This window comes from Micromys minutus, assembly GCF_963924665.1.
Source record: "Micromys minutus genome assembly, chromosome: 4".
Taxonomy (NCBI): domain Eukaryota; kingdom Metazoa; phylum Chordata; class Mammalia; order Rodentia; family Muridae; genus Micromys; species Micromys minutus.
In genome coordinates this window covers 1,075,045-1,100,360 of record NC_137973.1, presented here as the reverse complement: position 1 = coordinate 1,100,360, position 25,316 = coordinate 1,075,045, and the positions used below count along the sequence as shown (strand labels likewise).

General features: G+C 41.0%; 1 protein-coding gene across 1 annotated transcript in view; it reads right to left on the bottom strand.

Annotated features, from left to right (window-relative positions):
* The window catches only part of ARHGEF26 (Rho guanine nucleotide exchange factor 26), a gene marked incomplete at both ends in the record, with an annotated part of 100,588 nt that overhangs the window by 10,039 nt on the left and 65,233 nt on the right, over nucleotides 1–25,316 (bottom strand). Inside the window, 5 exons of the mRNA XM_080915656.1 lie at nucleotides 2,301–2,510; nucleotides 15,172–15,326; nucleotides 18,407–18,496; nucleotides 20,581–20,655; nucleotides 23,361–23,490. Coding sequence (XP_080771782.1) covers nucleotides 2,301–2,510; nucleotides 15,172–15,326; nucleotides 18,407–18,496; nucleotides 20,581–20,655; nucleotides 23,361–23,490 — 660 coding nt within the window. The remainder of the gene's footprint in view (nucleotides 1–2,300; nucleotides 2,511–15,171; nucleotides 15,327–18,406; nucleotides 18,497–20,580; nucleotides 20,656–23,360; nucleotides 23,491–25,316) is intronic.

Below are 25,316 nucleotides of genomic sequence, written 5' to 3'. Positions count from 1 at the left end.
TAAGTTGATTTAAACAGATCATATTGTTATCAGTTTATCACTTTTATGTTTCCAAGTTTAAGTTGAAAACAAAATCAGAAAAGCAGGAGCTCAGAACTAAACTACAGATGTATATTCATAGCATGTGATAACTTGCTAGAAATTAAACAACGAATCTGTGAGAGTAGGTGTATCTGTTTTAAGGAAAGCACATTTTGGTGGGTCTTTTTTTTCCTACCAATGCTGTTTTGTATCTTGACAGCAGCTATCCATTTACTGAAGAATTGTCACTTTTACATTAAGTATATAAATGTTTTGCCTGTGTGTATGAATGCACTGCAAAAATGCCTGGTTTCTACAGACACCAGAAGAGGACATATCCTGGAATTCTGTAGATAGTTGTAAACCACCATGTAGGTGCCGGAAAGTGAACCCAGGTCCACCACAGTGGTTTTGCTCTAACCACTGAGTGACCTCTTCAGCTCAGTCTGTTTATGAACTTCTCAGCTGTAATTGAGGGCAGAGGAGGGAAGAGAAGAACGACAGTCCCTCCTTCTGTTCCCAGAGACTTCTGTCCCCCTCCCCCATCTCTTCTGGAATGTTCTCTTGCTCCTAATGAAAGAACTACAAATATGAGTCATGGTCATGGGTTTATGGGTGACATTACCAAAGATTCTGAGAACATGTCTGGTTTAGAAGATGTACAACCACTCCGTTTAAGGCAAATCAAAGGCTAGAGGGTAGAACGGATTCTACAGTCCTGGGAAAGGATCTAGCCTTTGTGTAAAAGAGCAGAGCACTGACTTAGAATATCTAAGAAACGAGTAACGGGGATTTCCTGAATAAGAGTCAGAAAAAGCTCTGTCGTACATCAGTGAGACCAGAATGAAGAACAAACTGTGGACAGAGGAGGAGGTCACAAGCAAAACCAGCACTCTCTCCTTTTCTAAGTACAAATTCCAGCTTCTGTGAATTTCCTGGAATGCTAGACAAGTACTAATCCACAGAGTTTAAGCTTTTTTTTAAAGTTGCACAAAGCCCAGCATACTAATTACATTTTTTAAAGAGGTTGCTGCACGCGCGCGCACGCGCGCACACACACACACACACACACACACACACACACACACACACACAAATCTAGTTCTGCCTCTGATGCCCAAGGACTTCTAGAGTTGAAGAAATGCTTTCCCCAAACCTGGCCTTGGTTGTGTTCTATGCTGGTTTCTAGACACATAACCACAGGACACCGTCCTCTTCAAAGCAGCAGCAGACACTGGGGGCAATGTAAGGAACTCTACTGCCCCAGGGGAAGAACTGTGGGCTCATAAAAAAGACCTCTTCTGTGACAATATACATTTACAGAAAGACTTGACTAGAGTTGGGGCTGTTACTCACTACTATCTGCTGATCCATTTTAATGACTCCATGAGAGACAGGAGTAGGAAACATGCAGGAACCTGAGAGGACGCAGACATAGGGAACTCCTTTTCCTCCACATCTCTATTTCCTAACCCAGTACGGCTCCTGCCCATAATGCCATAATGTTTCCGAAGAATTTGGTCAGCCATGTCAAAATGAACCAAGTCATCAATGTGGACTTGCAAACCAAACTCTAATCCCCTCATCCAGTGTGAGCACACTTTGTGCTGGTGAAGTCACAGGCACCAGCAGAATACCTGACTTGCCTTCAGAAATGGTCTGGGAAGAAGTATCATGATATGCTTTCCTAAGCCGAGTTTGTTTCTGAGAGTTCCTTTGCTCTGTTTGACTGAAGGCAAGGGACTCAGAAGTTGCTTCAAATTCAATACTGAACAAAGCAAAGTCTGCTTAGACTCTAACTACTACTTAATCATTTTGCCTAAACAGATGAGCCATTTCCAAACTGTAGCAACTGCAACACATCCATATGAAATGTTAAGTGGCCATGTTCTAGCTTTTGGCAGTAAAAGCAGCTTCTCAAGTGCTACAAAAAGTCAAGACAGACTGTTGTCAAGCTACAGCACATTCCAAAGGAACTTGAAAGAATAAGAAAATAGGGAAAGACTTCATCCGAATGATTTTGAAAATATCAGATGCATATGTCAATGAAACTGTTCAATTAAAATCCATCCATCCTTCAAGATTTACAGGGCCCAGTTGGCATGACACTTCGCTAAAGATGCTGAGGAGATCATGTCCGTATCTGGATGTTATGCTTAGCACACAGTAGGTACACAACAACAAAACCAAATAGGCCACTGTTTGTAGAGAGCAAGAGCAGGTCGGCAAAGCAAAGGGAGGTCAGGGACCCTGAACCTTCTCCCCGACTGTGTACTTACTGGGTCTCAGCCCCGAGCAGCATGTCTACCTTCTCATTGGCATGGTTGCTGAGGATGGTCAGGGTAAAGAGGTGAGTGATAGAACTTTGTCTTGAGTAAAGCATCGTGGAAGTGTTCTTCCCTGGAGAAGAATTAAGCTCTTCATTGTCACAAGATTCCACCAACAGCTGGTCCCTTAGTGAGTAGTCATTGACATTGTAGCTTTCTTCACTAAAAGAAAAGGAGTGAATAGGTTAATTACTCAGTAGCTACCACTGTGACACTGTCAGACTTCAAGTCACATTTCTCTAGAAGTGACCAGGATATCCAAAGGGAGGGGAAAATGGCCTGTTTGATAACACTGACTGGAATCTGTTTTTGATCTCTGGATTACCAATTAAGAGAAGCACCGAGATTATGGATATAGCATACTAAAGTACATCTCAGATAAAACCATACATTTTTTTCAAACACAGATCTTACAGGGACTTAAAAATCAACACAAATGAAAGGTGGATACTTCTTGAGTACGAAACTATGAGAAATTTCTACCAAAGATACAAGTATGTAGCAGGCAATACCATGTGTGTCACACTGACATTTTAGGAACAATAAGCAAAGGTTAGATAGGTGAAAGATGAAATGTTGAATAATTCCACTCAATGAAGAACTTCGAGGCTCTATTTGCCACTGCTCTGTAACAGTTATAGCGAATGCAGTGAGACTTATACACATCCTGGTCATAGGTGCACTCCCCCGCTTTACCCACACCTCTACCACAAAATGGAGAGGACATGATAAAAGTCTGCCCATGCTCTGAGTAGCCAGGTCTCACCCCTTATCCACAAATGACCACAGTAGGAGACACAAGCAGTACCCCAGAAGGCTGACTATAGAAATCGAACATCAGCGGTTCCCCCAGGAGACCTGCTTGCTCTGGCAAAGTGTTCAGTCTGTTCTTCCCATAGTATGACCTGTATTTCAGAAACAACCAGGCTGCATCCTTCCATGCCCCCATTCTTGATTATCTCAGTCTCTCAGGCCTCCATTCCACAGTGTGAGGATGGCTAATTCCCCAGGACAACTGGCTCTTGAATATTTCCCACTATGCCCTTCTGGGAATTCCCTTCCTTAGGGAATTCAGGAAAGTTTTGAGCCTCAGCCTCTTGTTTGAACCTTCCCTCTACCTTGCAATCAAGTAAGTTTCCTCTAACAGAATCTTGGTTTCCTCTAGAAATGCTGTATCCACGGATGGCTCTGCTCACTTCTACAAAATGATTGCTTCCTGCTCCAAGGCCTAAACTCTGGAGTTCACAATATTGGTCTCTATCCCAATTACAGGTTTCTACAGGCTTCAGAGTCTCTCAACCCTCCCTTAGGGCTCCCAAGCTTATTGCAGTAATTATCAGGATTCAAGCAAGTCTTACTGACTATAACTGTAAGTATTACAGAACAGTGGCAAATAGAACCCATGAAGTTCTTCACTGGGTTTACTATTACTTTCTTCTTTACATTCCATGAACAGCCCCTGCTATTGCGGTGCTCTCGGTGCTTTGACTTCTCTGATGGCTGCAGGTATGCTAGCTCAGCCTTCTTCCTAATCTCACCATGGCTATCAAACGTGCCTCTCCCTTATTCCAGCAGCAGCCTACACACACCGTGCTCTACTAGGCACCCATCTTTCTAGCCTAACAACTCAAATCCTTATCCCCCAAACTTAATTAACCCACTAGTTCCTACTCAATATGACTTTTCCCTGTTGATGGATTCCACATGCCCCCTCACCTGTAGACATCAAATTCTCCATTTTGGATTCCTTGTAGCTAGCTAAAAGCACTTCTTATACACATGCTTATCTCCATTGGCTCTGCTTGCCTGGCAAATTCCACTTGATCTTAGCCAAAAGGCCGAGAAGCAATTGCCTGGCAAATTCCAAATCTAGCTATATCTATCTCTTTCTGCTCTCTTCTGTTGTCAGAGCTAAACCTCAACTGAACTGGGGGAAACAGATACCCCTACAGTAAATTCTAGTGTACTCTAGGAACAATGACATTATCTCATTTAATAGCAAATAAAAGTATCTAAGCTTAAAAGAACTGGAAATAAACTCCCTGTGTCCAAATATAGTAGGGGTTTTTAGAACAAAACATTCTGTTGCTTTCTTTATTCAGCAGTAAACATTCTGCCTTGTAACTGTCATCAGGAAACTTTATGGCTTTTTTTTTTTTTGTTTCCTTGAAGTTTAGTTTGATAAATTGTCCATCCAGAAACAGCACGCACAGGTTCCATCTCTAAAAACTAAATATACTTTCTGACCAAATCTCTTGTTAGAATAAAGTCTGTATTCACTATAACTTCCCATTGCAAGATCTCCAAATCTTCCCAGTGGCTGCCACACTCAGGCATGTAAGTTGTTTTCCCATCTAACTGAGACCTATCAAAGCACACATTATACTCTAAGGAAGAAAGCAAGACAGTGCACCTTACAATCAAACATGGTTGTATCTTTAAAAGATCTTGTTTACTAAGAAACAAAAAAGTCAATTGTTAGCAGGGAAGAAAATGTTTACAGTGCCAGGACATCTTAGACATAAATTTAACAGCCCAGGATTCAGGATGTGGCTGTGTATACACCCTACCGCTAACACCAGTATCACACACACACACGCACGCACGCACGCACGCACGCACGCACACACGCACACACGGAGAGAGGGGTGGAGGGAAGATCAAGACAAAAAACATGAAAGCACAAGCAATATCTCAATATCAGTAGCAAAAACTACTAGAAAATAAGTGTTCCTTGTTATTCTCTTCCTTCCTCTCGCCCTCTGGCTGCAATCAAAGGCTGTAAATGATCATCACCCTGTGACATGAAAATAGTCCCTATCAAAAATTATTTACTGGATAGAGAAGTTGAAGAAATTAATATTTTCTGAATGGGATAGCTAGGTAAGCCCTGAAGAATTACAGTTGCATTGGGATCAAGGTTACTTCTAAAGAAACAAAAGTTGGAAGAATATGTGCGTGATAATGCCCTAGTTTACACCCAGCCAAGCTTCTGCCTTTTCAGCACCAGGGGATTTCCGTCTTAGTTTGTCTCTGGTAGACCTTAAGGACTGAGTTCCCAGGAGACAAATGTAAACTATGGTGGTTAGTCTTTCCTCTGCTTCACTTTTACAATTTGAATCTTCCAGAAATTACCTAAAATAACAGCTAGAAAATTTTATTTCATCAATGTTTTGAATATGTTTTAGGAATTACTAAGGCCAGAAGCAGATACATTTTTAAACTGTGCATTAATTATTCCTTTAAACAAGTTCAGTACCATTGACTGCAGCTGTGGTAGTTATTTGACTCAGGTAGACCAGTCAGCCCTTCCCACTCTGTGATCCTCCTACTCACAGCTATAGGACCTCACCCACCTCTGGTATTTGTCCAGTTTCAATGGAGACCTTGGCTTAGTTTAGATATCTAGCTCCAAAGCCATTTCCAAGACAAATGTTTCCTATCTGTCTCCTAAGTGAATGCTCTCATTCATCCAAAAAAAAAAAAAAAAAATCACTGTTATCTACGTAGTGAAATTTTGCATTATATGCTTATATAGAGCCTAAAGCTTTACTACTTTTTAAAAGTGGGTTTCATATAAAAATACCTTTATCATTTAACAGTAGTAAAATTAAATTGGTTATTTATACTTAAAACTCACTGAAACAAAAACTGACGAGTGGCTGACTTAGTCTTATGAGAATCCTTCTGGTGATTCTCTTATACACTCACATATATATATTTAGTCCCCCAAGGGTTCAGAATGACAACCATTATTCTACTGACTGAATCTGCTGACTACTGCAGAAAACTCATTCTTCAGTCAGCACCTGAGCCTCCCCCCCCCCCAGTTCAGACAGACAACTGACTACAGTGTGTGCTGGAGAAGAAGGCAGCCCACCGCCAGGCACCTCTATGCCAGTCTTTCCCCTTCTGCTCACTCAGGTCCCAGAAAGCTGAGTAGAGAAACAACTTTTCCTCAGGGAAGCGACTCTATCAGACTTCCCGTGTTTGTCTCCATCACTTAACAAATATGCTGTTGACACAGTTTCTGAAACAATTTGGATCATGAAGTGGAATTTCTCAGGGAAAAAAAAAAAAAAGGCAGATGGAAAAACCACCTTTCTTTGCATGGATGGGATTCTGTGGAGACTTCCTTCCATTGTGCCACGGGCTCTCACTTGCAGCTGCCTTGGCTCCCTGCTCTGTGCAGGCACTTCCGATCGGGCGCAGGGACCCGATCAAGTCCACAGAGGTTGCTCAATGCCTGAAGCAATGAGTCTCTCCACTGAAACCTACCTGAAGTCCTAGTAACCTCTACCCAGACTCTTACCCTTGAAATAATTATCTTGAAACAAGTAGCTATCTGTTGAGAACAGGAAACAATGCTAAACATGTCAGTGACTTTCCCTGTGAAGAAGCCCCCATAGTGTCTGAATGTATGCTGCATGCTGCTGAGGTTATGTGATGAGGCTTGACTGTTAAGTTCCTTTTTGGTTTTTGCGTGTTTACGCGTGTGTGTGTGTGTGTGTGTGTGTGTGTGTGTGTGTGTGTGTGAGATGCTGGGACTGGATCCCAGGACCTAGCACATGCTGAGTCAGCATTGGAGCAATGAGCTCCATCCTTGAACCCCCCCTGCTTTATTAGGCAAAATATATTAAAAATTATATAAATATATGAATTAGATAAATATATAAGAAATTATGGAACCCTTTACTTCCTGTCCCATGAAGTTGGGGCAGTTCTTATAGGGAACATTTATTTATGAATATTATTTATTACTTTTAGATCAGAAAGACATTTAAAGACCACATATAAGAAATTCATGTTTAAATATGGCATAGGTACATGGAAATTTGCAACACTGAACACAGACTCTGAGAATTAAGCACCCATTTTGGCACAGTCAGTTTGGGGAAGAGGAAGGACAGACTGAGGACAAATGGACCTTAATCTGCAATTTTGACCAACTTGGGTTTTCTTTTAAGAGGAAAGTGTCTAACATTAACTCCCATGGCAAGAGTATTTTAGTGTGTGGTGATTTTCTGTACACTTGACCTATTTTAAAGTAAATGAAAAAAATCAAATGAAAATGTGTTTTAAATCCTAAGTACATGGATGTGAAGACTTTTAGTACTCCAGGTGTCTGTGAATTCCTAAGTGTGTGGCTGAATCAAGAAGAAGGGAATGGAATGTCACGTGCATCCTACTAACAAGCCACCTGTGTGTAGAATACATCACTAACTGAAATATAACCATAAAGTGACCACGAGTTCACACTAATGACTTAGAAAAAGAACTCCAAATAATGACTCTCCTATATATTAAGTAATATGATCAGTGAGGGTCAGTGAAACAGACTCGGGGGTAAAGTTGCCCAGAGGATCTGAGGTTGGTATCCAAGCCATGGTAGAAGGGGAGAACTGAATCTTACAAGTTCTCCTCTTGTCTTCACATATATGATATAGCACTCCTACACACAAGCACACATGCATACAAACAAATGAAATAAAAAGTTTAATACAAATAGATGAACCTATCTCATTTATAACATCAGAAAATTTCTTGGTATTTATGATGTATGAGGGCTCACAGAGACTGGGCTGGACCTACGGCCCCTACACATCTGTAGAAGATGCTCAGCTTGGTTTTCATGTGGAGGGGGGGGGATGTCATGGTCTCTGTTTCCTGCCACTGGATCACTTTTGATTTCTGCCTGGTTGGGCCTCAGTAGGAGAAGCTGTGCTGGGACTGGATGTCCCAGGGTGAGGAGTACCCACAGGAGCTTCCCTCTCTGAGGAGAAGAGGAGAAGCAATGTGTGGAGGGATATGTAAAGGTGAGACTGGAAGGAGAGGAAGGAGGGAGGTAGGTAGGCTGTGATCAGGATGTAAAGTGAATTTTAAAATAATAAATTATTGGAAAAAGAAATAAAATAAAATATAATAGTTTAAAAACATATTTGTGATAAAGCTTCTTTGGATATTCTATATGTGGAGGTCTTTGATTTACTTGGACTTGAGCTTTGTACAAGGAGACAAGAATGGATGGATTTTCATTCTTCTGCATGCTGACTGCCAGTTGAACCAGCACCATTTGTTGAAGATGCTGTGCTTTCTCCACTGAATGTTTTTAGCTCCTTTGTCAAACATCAAGTGACCATAGGTGTGAATACATTTCTGGGTGTTCAATTCCATTCCATTGTTCTACCTTTCTGTCTCTGTACCAATACCATGATGTTGTTATCACCATTGCTCTGTAATAGAGCTTGAGGTCAGGGATGGTGATGCCCCCAAAAGTTCTTTTATTGTTGATAATAGTTTTTATAACCTGGGTTTTTTTTTTGTTTTGTTTTGTTTTTTGGTTTTTTTTTTTTTTTTTTTTTTTTTTTTTTTTTTTTTGTCATTCCAAATGATTTGCAAATTGTACTCTAACTTTATGAAGAATTAATTCAGTTGCAATTTTGATGAGGGTTACATTGAATCTGTAGATTGCTTTTGGCAAGATGCCCATTTTTACTATGTTGATCCTTCCAATTCTTACCTTGGTGTGACCCTAATTTCATTTGTTAAGGCAGGCTGAATCCTTTGATTTCATAAGTCCATGTCTGAAAGAGTCCTAATGACGTGAATCGTGAGTAACATTAGTAAAGTCAGACCTGACTTGTGGTGAGGCAGTTTTTAAACATGCACTGCCCTGTGGAGGAATCTCACCTTGACCCTTGTTAGTAATCATCCTAGATACCTACTCTCGTTGGCCAGAGATGAGTAAAGGATGCTTGACCAAAATGGATCCACAGGATGAAGGAAAGAAAAGTTGTCAGGGAAGGCCAAAGGTCTAGTGCAAAGGACAGCTTCCCTCCTGCTTCCTGTACCAGAGCACGTGTGTACACTCACGCTCATCAAAGAACTCTCTTACATGGACCAAGTACAACAGATGAAAACCTGAGCAACACTTTTGATTCTTGTTTTTGTAAAAAGTTAAATTAAGAGAAAAGTGTGTTATAGAGACCCCCCTCCCAAAACATCCCCATGACTCCCAGCACGCATCCTCCAGGTAGTAACATGGGCTTTTAAATCTATCCAGTATGCCTTTTCCGTAGGTTTTGTTTATAACATTCAAAAGCCCCTGTCCTCAAAACCAAACAGATAAAAAACAGGCAGCACAAAGACAGATGTCTCCCAAGCCAGCAGTTGCCTGTGGATCCTCAGACCAGCACTCACAGGACAGGGAAATGAAAGACGTCCCCACAGTCACACTGGCCCAGCATCCATGAAATCCAGTGCCGGCTGGCTTTGCTATTACTCTTCTGGATGTCGGCATAGAAGTCAACAGTGTTGTGCACCTGTGGCACTCTGAAATGCTATCCCCGTTTAATGCCCTCCATGACATTTCCCAGGCATCTTTCTTCAGAACCATTCCTGTACAGCTACTTGCTTTTCTGACAGGAATGTCATGGGTCTGTGACTCAGCCAGGAGCATAGGGAATTGCAAGAAATAAAATTTCATTGTGTTTCCCTTCGGAGCGTGCACAAGAGACCTTCCTCTGCAGACTGCAACTTGGTTCCCTTGCTCGTGCAACAGCATGGTTTTGAAACCCCTGCTCTGGCTTCTATGCTTCCCTGCCATTAAAATACTCAGTGAAACATCGCTGAGACAGGACTCTGAACAATGCTAGCATTTATTTCAAGTTAAGGAATTAAAAGGAAAGAAAACCTGATTTACCTGATTGATATTGATTTCATGTGTAAAGCTTGCTTAGGATAATCCTAACAAGTAAGTTGCATGGAATTTTCAGAAGATGCAGGTTTCAGCATAGGAGGTAAGGTTACAGATCTGACCCAAAGGCCTGCTTAGAGTTAGCCCGTCACATACCTGCTTTGTGGACCTGAGCAGGATTCCAAACCTCTCCCTGCTTCATGGCTCTCATCTGCACAATGACAGTAACAAGAAACCAACTTGTCGTGGGAATTAAGTGAGGTAGTATGTATATTATCTTCCTGTGTAATCACTCCTGGGTTATACCAAACGTTATTTCTTTTGTTTTCCTAATAAAGTATTATCCATTTAAATTGCATGAGAATTTTATAAGGCCTGATAATTACATTATCCCCTGCAAATGGATAAGTAGACTAAGCATGATTCAAATCAAATACTAGTATTAGAGCTCATGATTTGCCAAAAGGTCTGGCTCACTCACAAGGAATAATATTTACACTGAAACTAATTTCAAATAATCTTACTGCTTCAGTTTCTCAAAATAGTTCTCAAGAATAACAAACATGCCACACATTTCCTATCCATTGTCAAGAGGAAAACAAAGAGTAGAGGTGAGCATCACATGCATTGGTAGAAGAAGCATCTATTGTGATTAACACCAAAAAAAGCCAGCCAGAGAGTGCAGGGCAGGGAGAGACTTCAGGACACCCACAGTCCACAGCCCAACACCAGAAACTGGAGCTCTTGATTGAGCAAGAGGAGACAAGTGGTTGTAAGAGGCTACAAGCAGCTTGGTAGAGCTCTCTACCTGTAGTGACCAGGACAAGGCATCATCAGAGAACAGTCTCTTGCATGGGTAACAGGGTTACTCCATGTGGTTTGAAAATGCTTGATCTAGGGGGTGGCACTATTAGGAGGTGTGGCCTTGTTGATGGAAGAGTGTCACTTTGGGGATAGGCTTTGAGATCCTTCTCCTAGCTGCCTAGAAACCAGTCTTCTCCTGTTTGCCTTCAGAACAAGATGTAGATAGAACTCTCAGCTGCTCTAGCACCATGCTTCTGGCCATGAAGATAATTGACTGAACCTCTGAACCCGTAAGCCAGACCTAATTAAATGTTTGCCCTCATAGCATTAACACCCTAACTAAGTCATTCAGATAATGAGAGTCCTCTCCACACTCAAGATTAGGATGAGCACCACTGACTCACAACACTGAAAATGAAAACTGCGGATGTGTTGTACTTTACTAACATGGGGGACTGGTTCCAGAAATCTGCAAAAATGTCAAAATCTGAGGATGTTACGTTTGTCATACAAGGGTGTATATTTGCCTATAACCGTCTCATAGCATATTTTAAATACTCTCTGCATTGCCTATAATAACTGGCCCACTATGAAGATAGTTGCTATGTCATACCATCTAAAGAGTAACTACAAAAACATCTGCACAAGCACAGAACTGCATCTTCGTCCCTTATTTTCCATCTACCAAGGGTTGAATCATGGAAATGGAGGCTGACTATAATGAGTCCTCCTGGGTCCACAGGAAAGGATAGTGTTAGATGCCCCACCCCAACTTCTGAGAAGCAGTCACCATCTACATCTCTTTGTAAAGAATGAGCTTGTGTCACTAGCTATTCCCTCCCTTGATGGTTGTGATGCATGATGGGGAGAGACAGGCATTTATTCCCTAGTCATTCCAATTGCAAAGGCTATAAAACCAGACCTGGTCCTGTAGTATGTCACAGCCTTCAGACGTGAAATGCAGCACGAAGACCTTAGACTGCTTCTTACATAGTGAAATAGTACAGGAATAATAGTTTGATTTATAGCAAGACTTTTTAGAGAGATGTTCTCATCACAGAAAGTAATATTGAGAGTATCAGTTACTTTGTAGGGATTACTGCATACGCTAAGCCTCCCTGTGCACTCTTACTACATTTGCACACACTCCATGGTAAAGATGATATCACTGCTCTGACTTTACAGATAGGGTCACTGAGGCACTGAGAGGCTAAAAATGCCTTGCACAAGGTCATGTGGCCAGGAATTGGATCTACCTCATTCCCAGGCATTGGTACTGTGCCACTTGGCAATCATGCTCTGAACAGGGAGTAGCAATGTCATTTCTTCTTAGAGGCACAGAAGAACTTTGTGTTACCAATGTAATAAAGAGTGGAAGGGGGCAGTGAGAAAGAATAAAACAAAAATGAAAACCATTCTCATTTGTCTCCCATCTCACTGTCCTCCATTTAGAAACAAATGCTACAGTGTTCATCACACTTAGTGTACCCTGGAGATACACTGACTTAAGTCAGAATTCTTTAAGGTTGATTTCCCAAGACATTCATTCTGCAGAGAAAGACAACTTACGTCAGGTAGCTTCAGTTTTCTATAATAGGAAAGAACATTATCATGGAAAATTTTATGACAGGATGGAACCAGACCTTCTAGACACTAGAGGCTTGTCCCAGAGCTGAGTTATATGTCTAAGACCCAGGTCTAAGGCACAGGCACCAGCGAAGAAAAGAACAGTCAGAATTTCCCAAACTCAGTTTGATTCTCTGGTTTTGTTTTGTGAATTCAAGTGTGAGAGCTGGTGACAGACAAAAAACAACCTAGGCCTGGATTCTAGAATGCAGAAAAGACGTACACCTGGAGGAGGGGTGGGAGGAAGAAGAGAGATTTGATGGAGACAATTTAGATATGACAGCAATTTGTGAAACCACCAGAGTAGCTCAAGTCATATCATGACAACCTTCTGAAAATTATTTAAAAATGGAGTGGATTCATGTAAAAGAAGCATGTGGCCGGAACTACCTTAGGACATCACTACCCATTCAACTGTGATGCTAAGGAGTCGGGAGTATGACGGACCAGACTGAATGCTGCAGGAAGCATGATGGAGCCCTGACTCCTGGCACATTGAAAGTTGCCTTATTTAGAAGGGAAAAAAAAGCCTTTGCAGATGTCATCAAGTCATATGGGACCGTAGCAGACTCTGCATCCAATAACTAAGAGATTGGAGGTGAGGACTCGAAGACTCACAGAGGCACAGCAGAGAAGCAGGCCGTAGGGAAACGCACGTCGATTGGAAAGCATGCTTAGACTGTGACAGGCGTGTGGGCAGGGCTTCTGGACTCTGTGATGCTGTGAAACCGCAGCTACTGAAGATACTCAGGGACAGAGCTTCTGCTCTCAGAGTCAGATAAAATTAAGGGGAAATGCTGGGCCTATCCAAGGCATTAAATAAATGTGAGATAGTAAACTGCCTCAGAAACTTGGGCACTTTTAACCAATTAAGGTCTCAGATTCAGTTCATGCATTTCAAAAACAGGACCTAACTCCATGAGGCTGTCCACGTGGGTAGAGTCAGAGCACCCAGTTTGTGTTATTATATGTTAGGGTTTTATTGCTGTGAAGAGCCATTATGACCCAAGGCAATTCTTATAAAGGCAAAATTTACTTGGGGCTGGTTTACAGTTTCACAGGTTCAGCCCATTATCATCACAGTGGGAAGGAAGCATGGCATCCTACAGGCAGACTTGGTGCTGAAGGAGCTAAGAGTTCTTCTTCTTGATCCAAGGGCAGCTGGGAGGAGGCTCTGATTCCACACTGGGTGGAGATGGAGCATAAAAATCTCAAAGCCCCCCCTGCCTCTATCAAGATCACACCTCCTAATGGTGCCACAGTCCCCATGAGCCAAGCATTCAAACACATGAATGTACAGGGCCAGACCTACTGAAACCACCACACTTACCATGTTTATAACACATTACTGTTACTGCTGTATCAAGCCAGAAAGCAAAGCTCGCTTACGATCTCGCATTAATCCAAAGTGGCTCTTAGCTGGTGATGGATGGCTTGGTTATCACAGTGTGAGGAAGTGCTATAGGCAAACAATGGATAGACAGGGGAGATACCACTCAACACTCCATCCTGGAACCACCCACAACAAAGTAGCATGGGCTCCTGTCAACACTGCTGACCTTGGAGTTCTAGTGAGACCCAGGTTGTCACAGCTTCCAAAACCAAAGAATTCACCTTCTCATCAAAAGTAATCACATCAGACGTATCTCTTTTAAATTTGGTAAGATAAAATATTAACAAAATGGCTAACAAGCAACCCAGAACTGATTTAAAAAATACTTTGCATTTTCTTCTAATTTAAAAAAGTAAAACAACAAAACAAAACACCAGCACTGCCTTTGAATACAGCCCTATGAACTAAACACCACGTCCTGCTCTGTAAGCATCAGCTACATGCTAAAAACTACTGGAGATGGAGCAGCTAAACTCCTTGCTTACGCCCTGTAATTTCAGTCAGTGGGTGGCTGGACCAGTCCTAGAGAGCTGGCACAGATAATGATCCCTTATCTCTCCCTTGTAGCTATGTCTGAATCATTGCCTGACTCCAACCTCCTGTGCTGCTGCCGCTGGCATGCAAAGCATCTGCCATGGAAGCTAACCCCAGCCTGTTTACCAAGCCTCTTTCCCACAGACTGACATCATGAACAAGAAGAGGCTCTAATGATATCTCCTCAGTTGAGAGGACTTTAGACACACGGTGACCCTATGGACAGAGCAACAGAACATCAGTTCTGACAGAAGTTCATTTAGTTCTCAGGTTGTCCTCTCTACTGGGAAAGTATGTTTTGGTCTTTGGGTCATTACGATTACAATTTCTAAAACACGTGAGCACATGAATTTGGCATAGAGGGATCGACATGAAATGTAATGATGGCAAAGCCACCTGTGCAAAGCAAACTCATTTATGGGCACACTGGGTGTAGAACCATTATGAACATTTCCTAAGTGAAATCAAGAGTCATACTGGAGTTTCCCTAGCATGCCCGTAACCATTTATTTTGATTTATACAAAAGCTCTATGACAGAAAAAGTTTTAAAAATGCTATGGGGATAGAGTGCAGCCTGCCCAGGCATGAAGGGAGAACATAGTAATGTGGAAGATCATTCAAGGCTACCTGCAATCAAGAGGTTCGTAGTCAAGGCTTAATGCTTACAGTTAGAAAGAGTGAAGGTGGTTCAATACTTAGGAATTATACACCGATTAGCTATGCTTTAGGAAGACGGTGCCCTAACAGGCAACACTGAGCTGGCGCTCACCTCTTCTTTTTCGTGATAATAAGCACATCGTTGAACAGGAAGAAGTAGACCTGCTGTTTGGACATCCTCTTTGAGAACAGCACCGTGTCTTCCACATAGGCTGTCAACTCCCCTCTTTTCACCAACCACCGGGAAGAGGAGACCAGGGGGAAAGGCTGTAAGAGAGAGAAACTCAGTGCCCATCCACGTCATGATCTCATGGGATGCATCATTACTGGGTAGGCAATGAAAGATGGCATATTCTCCAGAGAAAAATCACATTAATTTTTGAACCTTAAAAACGTGCTAACTTGCCCATACAAAACTGAATCTACAAGAAGATATTACCGGGCCACAAAATTATGCCTTTACTATATTATCTCTGAACCAGAAAAGAACCCTAGAGTAACTTAAAATTGAAAACCTTGGTGACGAAATCTATCAGTAAGTATCTCGAACTCAAGATGCCCACAGTTTCCAAGAGGCAAGTCCAAAAGTCTCTATTCACTTTATGAACTACAAGAGGATGTTTCAAGAAACAAAAACAAACGAACAAACAAATGAAAACAAAACCAGAAATCTACAGAAATCTTCTGAGCCTACTGTCAAGAACAACTGTTTTTACGTTTATGCCGTTTGCACTGTGTAAATGCATCCTTGCACGTTTCATGCCCCTGTCTGCTATGAAAATGGAGTCCTACAAGGATCCCTCGTAATCTCCCAGAAAAGGCTGCATCCAAGGAACTACATACTGCTTTTCTTTATTCAGCTTTATATAAGCCAAATGGAAAACTCTCAAAACCACAGACTAATTTGCACTCTTTAGAGTTCTTTCCTTTTTAAAAGAAAATAAAGTTACTAGATATGCATGCTGCCAAAAATTGATTTAAAAATAGGTATCAACACAAAACCAAAAGTTCCTAGATATGCAGAATGCAGGCACAGTAAGAGGGCACAGCAGATGTCCTTCTCTTACATGAAGAATTACTACAACTAGCTAAAGGAAACTGGGGATGTTATGGAGGAAGTGAAGTGAAGAAAGAATTTCAGTTTTCCGACTTTATAAAGGACTTTTTACAGGAAGGTTGTTCATCAGCTGCATACAGATTCAGCAAGGAAGATGAAAGATTAAGCATAAACACAAGCTTTGCAAACTGGTTTTTAAGGAACACGTGGAGTTTCTAGCCCCTTAAAAATCACACAATTATCTCACAGCAGGGCCCTCCCCGTAAGGCCAACAGAGAAAGGACCGCTTATGATAACATAAACACGAGTCTGGATGGGTGACCGGGAGCTGCGGGTGCTGGAAGCACAGGATATCTTGCCTTTGTGCAGCAGCCCTGAACCTGAACCAAGGATACTTATGATGGAGTTCCGGAATACATACCGCCCTATGACAAATCTTCATTTATGTGCTAGGTTAAGAGTTTTCCATTGTTTCCTTGTTTTAAAGTAGATTGATTTTTTTTATAGCCTCTGAATTCCACTAGGAAATACTAAATTTTCATTTCTTCACTAAAAGCTGAGAGTAGTTTTCAAAATGTCTTTGCTTCTTTTGACAACACAAACGTATTGTGTGAAAAACTTTCCCATTCTTTCTCCCCCACCCAGTTCCCACACACTGACTCCTGCTTCAAAGGCTAGATCTTTCTGTGCCTTTCCATACATTTGTTTGGCAAAAGCTTTTTTTAACATCATTTTTTTTTCATTTAACGATACATAATTTGTATTGCTACCTAAAGCCTCAATCATCCTTCTTCTTTGTCCCCCAAAATTGCATGGTTTTATTCTGCTACCTGTACTGATTCATGTACTAATGTAACTAGACCTCCATAATACCAAGGTTGTTTCTCATCCACTGCTTAAACAAATTCTACATAACTGTGTGATCTTTATACTCAGCAGTCCAGAATAAACTACTGGGATCAGAATTCCGGGGTTACAGTCACTTGCTTTGTACCAGTGGCCTGCAAAGTGCCATTTCTATAACCTCACCAATAGACAGTCTTTTCACTCTTCTGGACTGTTTTCTACTTGAATGTCCATTAACAATTCCTGCATGAAATAAAGTCATTTTTCAAAAACATAATAGTCACTTGTCCTTTCCCTTCTGGCATCAGCTTTCTAACTTGTCATTCCTGGTGTCTGTTCCCTTGCTTTTCGCTGTCACTCAGATTTTCCATACGAGGTGTACTGTGGATGCTGTATGAAGAGAGCTGCCACAACTTCATGTGTGAGCAGCCTCTGCTTTTCATCTTTATTGTTTCTAAGTAATGAAAAGTTAGTAAATCTTCACATAATGAAGGAAGCATTTTTTTCATTCTATGGCCTCTGTATTTGCTGTATGTTCAGAGGCTTCTCTTCTCCCGTGGACATTATCTCTACCATGCACATGGGATTGTGTGCATGATTCTTAGACAACTCAGTCAGCCTTTTTTGCACTTTTATTTCTTTTTCATCTTTAAAATGAACTGAATACAAATGTTTTTTAATTATCCACCAAGAGTTATAAGACCATAAGTTGTATTAAATAATATTTCTAAGTGATCTAAATTAGACATTAATCTATTTTATGAAGATAAATCTGCATTTAGCTTATTAGAGTCAGGGTATTATAATAGAAGAATTTAGAATTCAGTCAGGACACTTGGGGCCCCTTAGCCTGGTTTCACCCCTATCCTGATCTTTACCATCCTTAGTTGAGTAACTCTGTTAACAATGATTCTCTAGGTCTTGTTTTCTTTGTTGATACAATAAAAGAGTGTGGCTGTGCCATCAGTGCTTCCTAAGATCTGTGCCACGGCAGAGAAAATGCATTCTGCAATGTCTCCTTACATGTCAGTCACGAGGAAACTACTGTGTAACGTTAGAAAGTTTTTCGGAGAAAAAATACACAGACATTTTAACTGTCAAATTAAATGTATGTTATAGAACAAAATAGAATCACGGTCATGAGCTTATTCATCAAGAACTCCAACAAGGAGTGGACATGGACTTAAGTTTGCCACTTACTGCCACTTTCGGCTTGTGTGTCCATCCTGACATCCACTCATGAGCAGTATCAGACAAGCAGTAATAGTTGACAGTAAGTGGACCCAAAAACAGTTATGAATAAAACACAGTAGAAAGAAGTAATGAACACCAACAGAAGGCTACCTTAATCTTAAATTCCAGCTAAGAAGTAGTGAACACCGACAGAAGGTAACCTTATTCTTAAATTCCAGCTAAGAAGTAGTGAACACCGACAGAAGGCTACCTTAATCTTAAATTCCAGCTGGGAATTAATTGTATACATCATCTCCGTCCGCTCCATCTTCCGCGCTCCTTCATTGCACAGTCGGACCAACTGGAACATAACGTAAGGAGAGGTAAGAACTCTGAAGAGCAGCCTGTTTTATTTTATTTTACTTGGCCCCTTCTCCCACAGGAAACCACACTTTCAATTTCATGTCTCTCCCAGAAAATGATCTACTCTGCAGAAGTTCCAGGGATCCATTTCTGACAGTTAGAGAACTCACAGTTCCATCCAGGAGGGATACCGTGCCCAGTCGTGAAGCATGTGACCAGGAGAGAGAACTGTGGTTGGGGCTGGGTAAAGAACTCAGAATCTGTTGCCTCTGGCGCTCCACATGAAGTCTCATCACACACCTTAGGTCTCAGTCTACTCTGCCCGTCTTCTGTCTAGCCTTATCTTTACCTATAAGAACCCAACTCTACCTCAGGGCAGGCTACAGCTCCCCCTCTCTTCCAGACCACGGCAGGAGGAAGACTATCAACTTCATGGGCAAAGTCCAAGCTGTTACATGTAAATCATGGGACCACAAAAAGATTCTGGAAGGTGGAAGTCTGGTAATTCTTCAACAATACCCAGCTAAGGGAAGCTCTGTTCAATTAAAAATATTTGATGATCTACAAACAAATGGCTCATGGACCTTTGATGAATGCCTAGCAAATATTTGGTTCGATGAACTAATCCTAAACTTTGCAACCTGGCTTTTAAAGAAGAGTAAAATAAAGAGTCTAGAAATAAGACCTTAAAGTGGAAAGAAGATGTTTTCCCATTCATGCAGAAAACAAGCAACAGGAGATAACCAGGACGTTTCTGAAATGAAGTCTCCACTCATACGTCACCCACAGGGATGCCCACTTTTTCCTGCTCTCTCAGCTAACAGTAACTAAACTTACAGTTTTCTATCTTTAAATAAATATTACTTCCCTTTCAGCCACAACTCTTTCTCTGTGTACTGAGGGCCTGGTTCCTGAAGGAGCCAGACACTGAGCAGCTGGCTGTGTGGTTTACACACGCTGTTCATTGCTCAGCATCTCTAGGTATGGTTTCTGTGTCATTTACAAATGGCTAAATCATATGTCCTGCTTTCTTTCTCAGGAGCATCTGTGATCTGTTTAGCCATTTTCTAGGCTGTCCTGTTTTTCCTTTCCTCCACATAAGAGTAAATATCAGTGTTCTCTGGGATTTTACCCAGGCGTCTATACTCCCTTTCTGCGTCCTCATACCAGGTACAATCCCTTTACACTTTAAGCTCAAATATCACCTATGCTGATGATTCCCAAATCCAGATCTCCAACATATGTCTCTCCTCTAAATTCTCATGAAAAATTCATGCTTTATAGGATCTGCATTATTATATATCCAGAACGGAACTCATCTTTCTACAGTATGAAATTTAAAAAAAATGATTCAGTTGTCCAACAGGGGATTATATTTCCTTGACTCCTGTCCTTCAAAGTGCTCATCATTTCCAAGCCTACTATACATATATATCTACACACACACACACACAAACACACACACACACACACACACACACAGAGAGAGAGAGAGAGTTTCTTCTCACTTCTTATTTAAATTTATAGCTCCATCATCTCATCATCATCTTGGACCATAGCTTCCAATTCCCTGACATATGTAACAGGTCCCTCCCTTCTCCTCCCTCCTTCCCAACCTGTCCCAATGAATTCTTCAAATCCAACACCAAAAGCATTCTTTCCGTGCCCTGGCTGATAGCCATTCTTGCTGTAGATCAGTTAAAACAGCGCTCTGTATCCCACCCACCCCATCAGCCATCACCCTTTACTGTGATTCCATTTAGTGTGTCTTTCTCTTTATTCTGAACATACCGTGAATGCAATAACCACATCTGCTTATCAGCAAACATTCAGGGGGCAGAACTATTCCTGGTACAGTAATTGATACTCAATAAATATTTGTTAGAAGGAGAGAACAAATAGCTTTTAACACAGCAGACAGAAGGAGGTATGGATGGGTACAGAAAACAAATCCTGTGTAAACAGTCAACATACACATTAGGTGAATGGCTTCCTGGATCTCAGTCTCATACAGCAAGCACAGACCTGCAAAACACATCCAAGCTTTCTGCATGGCTTACTGTTATCATGGTAAACAGTTACCTTGCTCACTTCCTTCAAGGCCCTTTTGCAGACTTCATACTTCGGAGAGTCCTTGGGTGTTTTTTGGCAGATAGTCTAAGATGAAGTAAAAAGAAGCAAAGCCAACTGATTTAACATAGGTAAAGAAATAAATACTATTTAGCTATTTCCTCATACTCATACAAAGCACTGTTTCTGGACACAATATTAGGGATGAGGACATTAAAATGCAACTAACATAACTAGAAAATACTCTTTAAACACATAAAGGCTGAGTGAATCCAGCTAAGTAAGAAGGAAAACTTCAGAGGTCAGTAGGTGGGCTCAGACCTGCCTTATGCTAGATATTTAACCATGGGCAAGTGGCTGATGTAGATAAACATCAGTTTCCTCCTCTGCAAAGCTACAGAAATGCCAGGTATAAAACAGGCTATTGCAAAAGGCTAATACATGTCTTGTTCTGTTTCCTGTGCAGGATTCAACCTGGCATTGCCCATGCTGAACAGGTGCTCTTCAGAGCCGCCTCCCAGCCCTGTTCCAAGAGAAAAATGGTAAGTGCTCTACACATCTTATCTAAATGCCGAGCATACTGTCAGCTCCCAACAAAAGTTACTCTGATAATCCATTAAAGGTAAATTGAATGTCTAAAATATGAAAATATAAAATCCTAAATCTTTAAAAATACAAAACTTTTCGACTGTCAGACCGTACCACAAATGGAAAACTGCATACCATGGAACTCTTGTGTGTACAAACTTATTAGATACAACTATCTTTAGAATATGTACACAAGGTATGCTTGAAACGCAAATAAATTTCATATTTAGGCTAGGGTGCCATTTCTGTCCTCTTAACAAATTTAGTTACATTTCCAAGTGAAGTAAAATTTAAGAGTGAGCACTTTAAAGTCATTTGATTTTTCCTGAGTTCTCACATATGGTAAACAGATGACTGGCCAAAGTCATCAGGCACGGGCAGAATGTGGTCGGTAGTTGACGGGACACTGTGTCTTCACTGCATATGAGTGAGTGCAGTCTATAAATCTGCACATCTGGCAGTGGGATTGCTACTATCTGAGAGAAGTGTGGAGGGCAGAATATGTGGGTTTGTATTAATGATTCCCCCCTCAGATTTTGACCTAGTGTAAAGAATGCTATATCCAGTTCATATAGACACATAAATTAAGCAAGGATTTTTGTAAGAATATTTAACCATATTATGAGCCACATATACATCTAATACCTCACTTTCTGTCCTATTGCACTTTTAAAACCCTGTTTATGATTCCAAGATCAATTTTGTCCCCCTTAATGACATAAAAGCACTATGAGAAATATTGGGTTATTTTCATGAGGACAGACATCATTCTCTGGGAACTGTATAATAAAATTTTAGATACAATTGTCTGTATGCAGTAATTATCTGGGAAGATAGGTTACAGCTTCACTGAGAACGTCCAGGAGGATTGTGACAGAAAAGCACAGAGACCCCTTTATGTAATCACACTGTAAATAACCCACACTGTGCTGTCTTGGGTGTCAGAAATAGCACTACCGTTCTGTTTAACCAATTGCATTCAAATTTGGTTCTAAGTAATTAATTGTTAATACATTCTATCTTTAGATATGCTAAATACTGATCTAAAAAAAATTGAGATTTTTTTCCAAAACTCTGAGTTACTCACTGGGCCAATGACGGACCACATACAAGATTTACAAGATTATTTCTCCCAGACATGCTGAGGTTGAATTAGTAGAAATATGCTTGGTGATGCTACATGGCACTGGCATTGTTAACCATGCATTTCTCAGAATGTGCACCCATTGGTAACCAGCTCTGACTATGTTTATTCAGGAAAACCTCTCCTAAATTACAAACAATGGCTGAAAAGAAGGAAGTGCGAGCAGAAAGGAAGGCATGTGAATTCAAATTCAGGGACAAGTGAAAATGCTGTCCCACAACTATGACAGAGCAGGAAAGTGACAATCATCACACAATTGCTGCACGTCAAAATTCCACTGTTGTTTGCGAGCATCTCAGCATTTCCTGTGGAATATGGAAGATGGAACATATTTTTGTAACTTTACCCAATTATGTAACTGATAAATTTTTCTCCTATGTTTTGATCTATAAAAATAAATACATTAAAGCTGATATCATGCCAACATAATGACCCAATTTTAAAATACATCTGTGACAATTTGTCCTAATTAGATCAGAAGACACACTCTGCCCACTGGCTAAGCAAGTCCTATTACAGGACAGATGGTATCTGTTCCCTTCCCTCAGCATGTCTTGTCATTACTCAAAGTCAAACTCTCACTTCCATTATAGTGAACACTTAATACGCAAAGGATGCTGGGATTTTTAGCTCCCTTTGCACAATGTGCTGTAGTGACTACAGGAGTCACATTTCCATGTGAAATGGAACCTAAAGCAGCTTAGAACTTTCAAGATAGAAGGGATCTAAACCAAAGTGACTATCTGAGGTATGATACTTAGTGTGACTTAGACAAAAATTGAATCCAGGCCTCTTAACCTCAAAGAAGCCAATATCATTCCCATACCAGAAAAATTGAGTAATGTAGGCAAGTTTCACCAGAGTGGCCACACAAGTCTAAATTAAAGATAAACTCCAGTGATCTCAAACACAGACGGACTTTGCAACTGGATAACATCTTCTCTATTAGGGAGTTTTATAAGAGACATATTCATCAGTGTAAGCAAAACAACTGTAATTTACTTAATCATATTCACGGCAGCTCATATTTAAAAGACAAAGCCATCAACTCATGCCTTACATCCATCAGCAGGGGAAGGCGCGTCACTCTCTGCATAGGGAGAATGAGAAAAGAGATCATAGGTAAGTTCCTACAGTCTTCGTGGGACTCAATCCTTGACAACACTTCCTTAAAGGAGGGGTTGGTTGCTCTGCAGGGAGACAAACAAGAAAGAAACTTCAAAATATTTCCTTTGCAAGCCTAAAAGCAAACGAAAACACATTAGTGAATACTAAGGTCAGTTGCCACAATATCAATGACCCTTAAGCACATAAACCAACATACTTCATAACACACTGGAAAACAGGTGGCCTTCCTGCCTTTTATATTTAATGCTAAACATGAGCTGGAGCACCCTATACAATAATAACAAAATAAAACATATGAATCAGCAATGGTAAAAGCGGATGTAAACAGGAGAACACAGCATCATGGCGGGGAACACAGTAGTTGTGACTTAGCATGAACAAAGCAGATCTTAAACTTAATCACATACAGCACACTCCACCAACACAGTCATCATGTTTCACACACTGCTCTAGCCCTGGACACACTCAAGAAACAAATACCACTTAGGCAATACTATTAAGGTTGTTTTGCCTTCCTAATTAAAAAAAAAAAAAAAAAAAAAACTTAATTTTTTTTTCTTTCTTTTTTACTTCAATGGGTGTGGGGGGAGGTGCAGTTTTTTGGAGGGGGTTCCTCTCCAGGCTTGCTTCCAGCTTGTAAGCCTCCTGAGTCCTAGGATTCCAGGTTTGTCTAGCCAGGAAACTTTGCAGTCATATACACCGGAGTATTTATTTCTCTTCATCTCCTATGGAGGTGAAAATGGCTGTGCTACTGGTATATATCCATGAACTATGCCAGACAATCCCATACAGAATCTCAGTGGAGCTGTTTGAAGAACTTAAGGAGGAGGAGGGGGAGGTAGAGAGTCCAGTTGAATGGGGCTTACACAAAGTAAAGTTAAATTGAACTTTTCTGACCCTCAGCCCCACCTATCCCTCCCCTCCTTTGCGCCTATGGAGGTCTGTAGCATCTACGGCCCTCATGTCCCACGGGACAGGAGGTTTGCCGAGCCAATCAATGGCTTTGCGGAACCAAGAAGGAGGACAGTAGCCATGACGATCATTTTATTTAAAAAAATACCATTTGAAAATTAGATGATGTGGTTCAAGATTTCTAAAACTAGAGAGTGACACATCAGAATATTAAGTTACAGAGAAATGTCTTATTCTTATTGGTTCACACTGAGACGTTTTAGACAGTCCTTTTTAGCAGTTTTTGCTTTTCTCGTTTGGTCCTTCTCACCCCCACTCTACCCCGAGACAGGGTTTTCTCTGGATCCCTGGCTACCCTCGAACTTGATCTGTAGAGCAGGTTGGCCTCAAACTAACATACCTTCACCTCCCTGTGCCTTCTGAGTGCCGCCCAGCGCCTAGACAGTTTTAAAAGATTTTTAGGAAGTTAAAAGCAAACTTCATGTAGGCTTCATATGTAAATCATACAGGTCCCAGGTCCCTCCCATCCCTAAAGAGTTGTGATTAGGAAGTAATGAACTTGAGGTTCTTTGCTAGCTAGATTTTGAGGGTGCCTGGGGGTTTCTAACCTGCTGGTGAAGTAGAAATCAGTGCTCCAACCTTGAAGGCCCCTAAAGACACAAATGCTAATTTCCATGTAAAAGCCCCTATGATGATTTGATTAAAGTAATCTAGAAGAAGTCTATTTTTGAGAAAGTCACATAACACACAGCAGAAACTATTCACATATTTTTTAATCCTACAAAGCAATGTCCTTGCTAATCCAAGCCTTGGCTTTCAAGCATGACCATGTACATTCAATAACAGGGCCCCATCAGGGTATGGGATAAAGGAAAAGAAAAAGTAAAGGTGTGATTTTTTTTTTTCTTTCTTTCTTTGGCCTTCTGCAAAATTTGGAGACATTTTTGGCATCAAGAGGGTAGAAGCCAAATTAAAC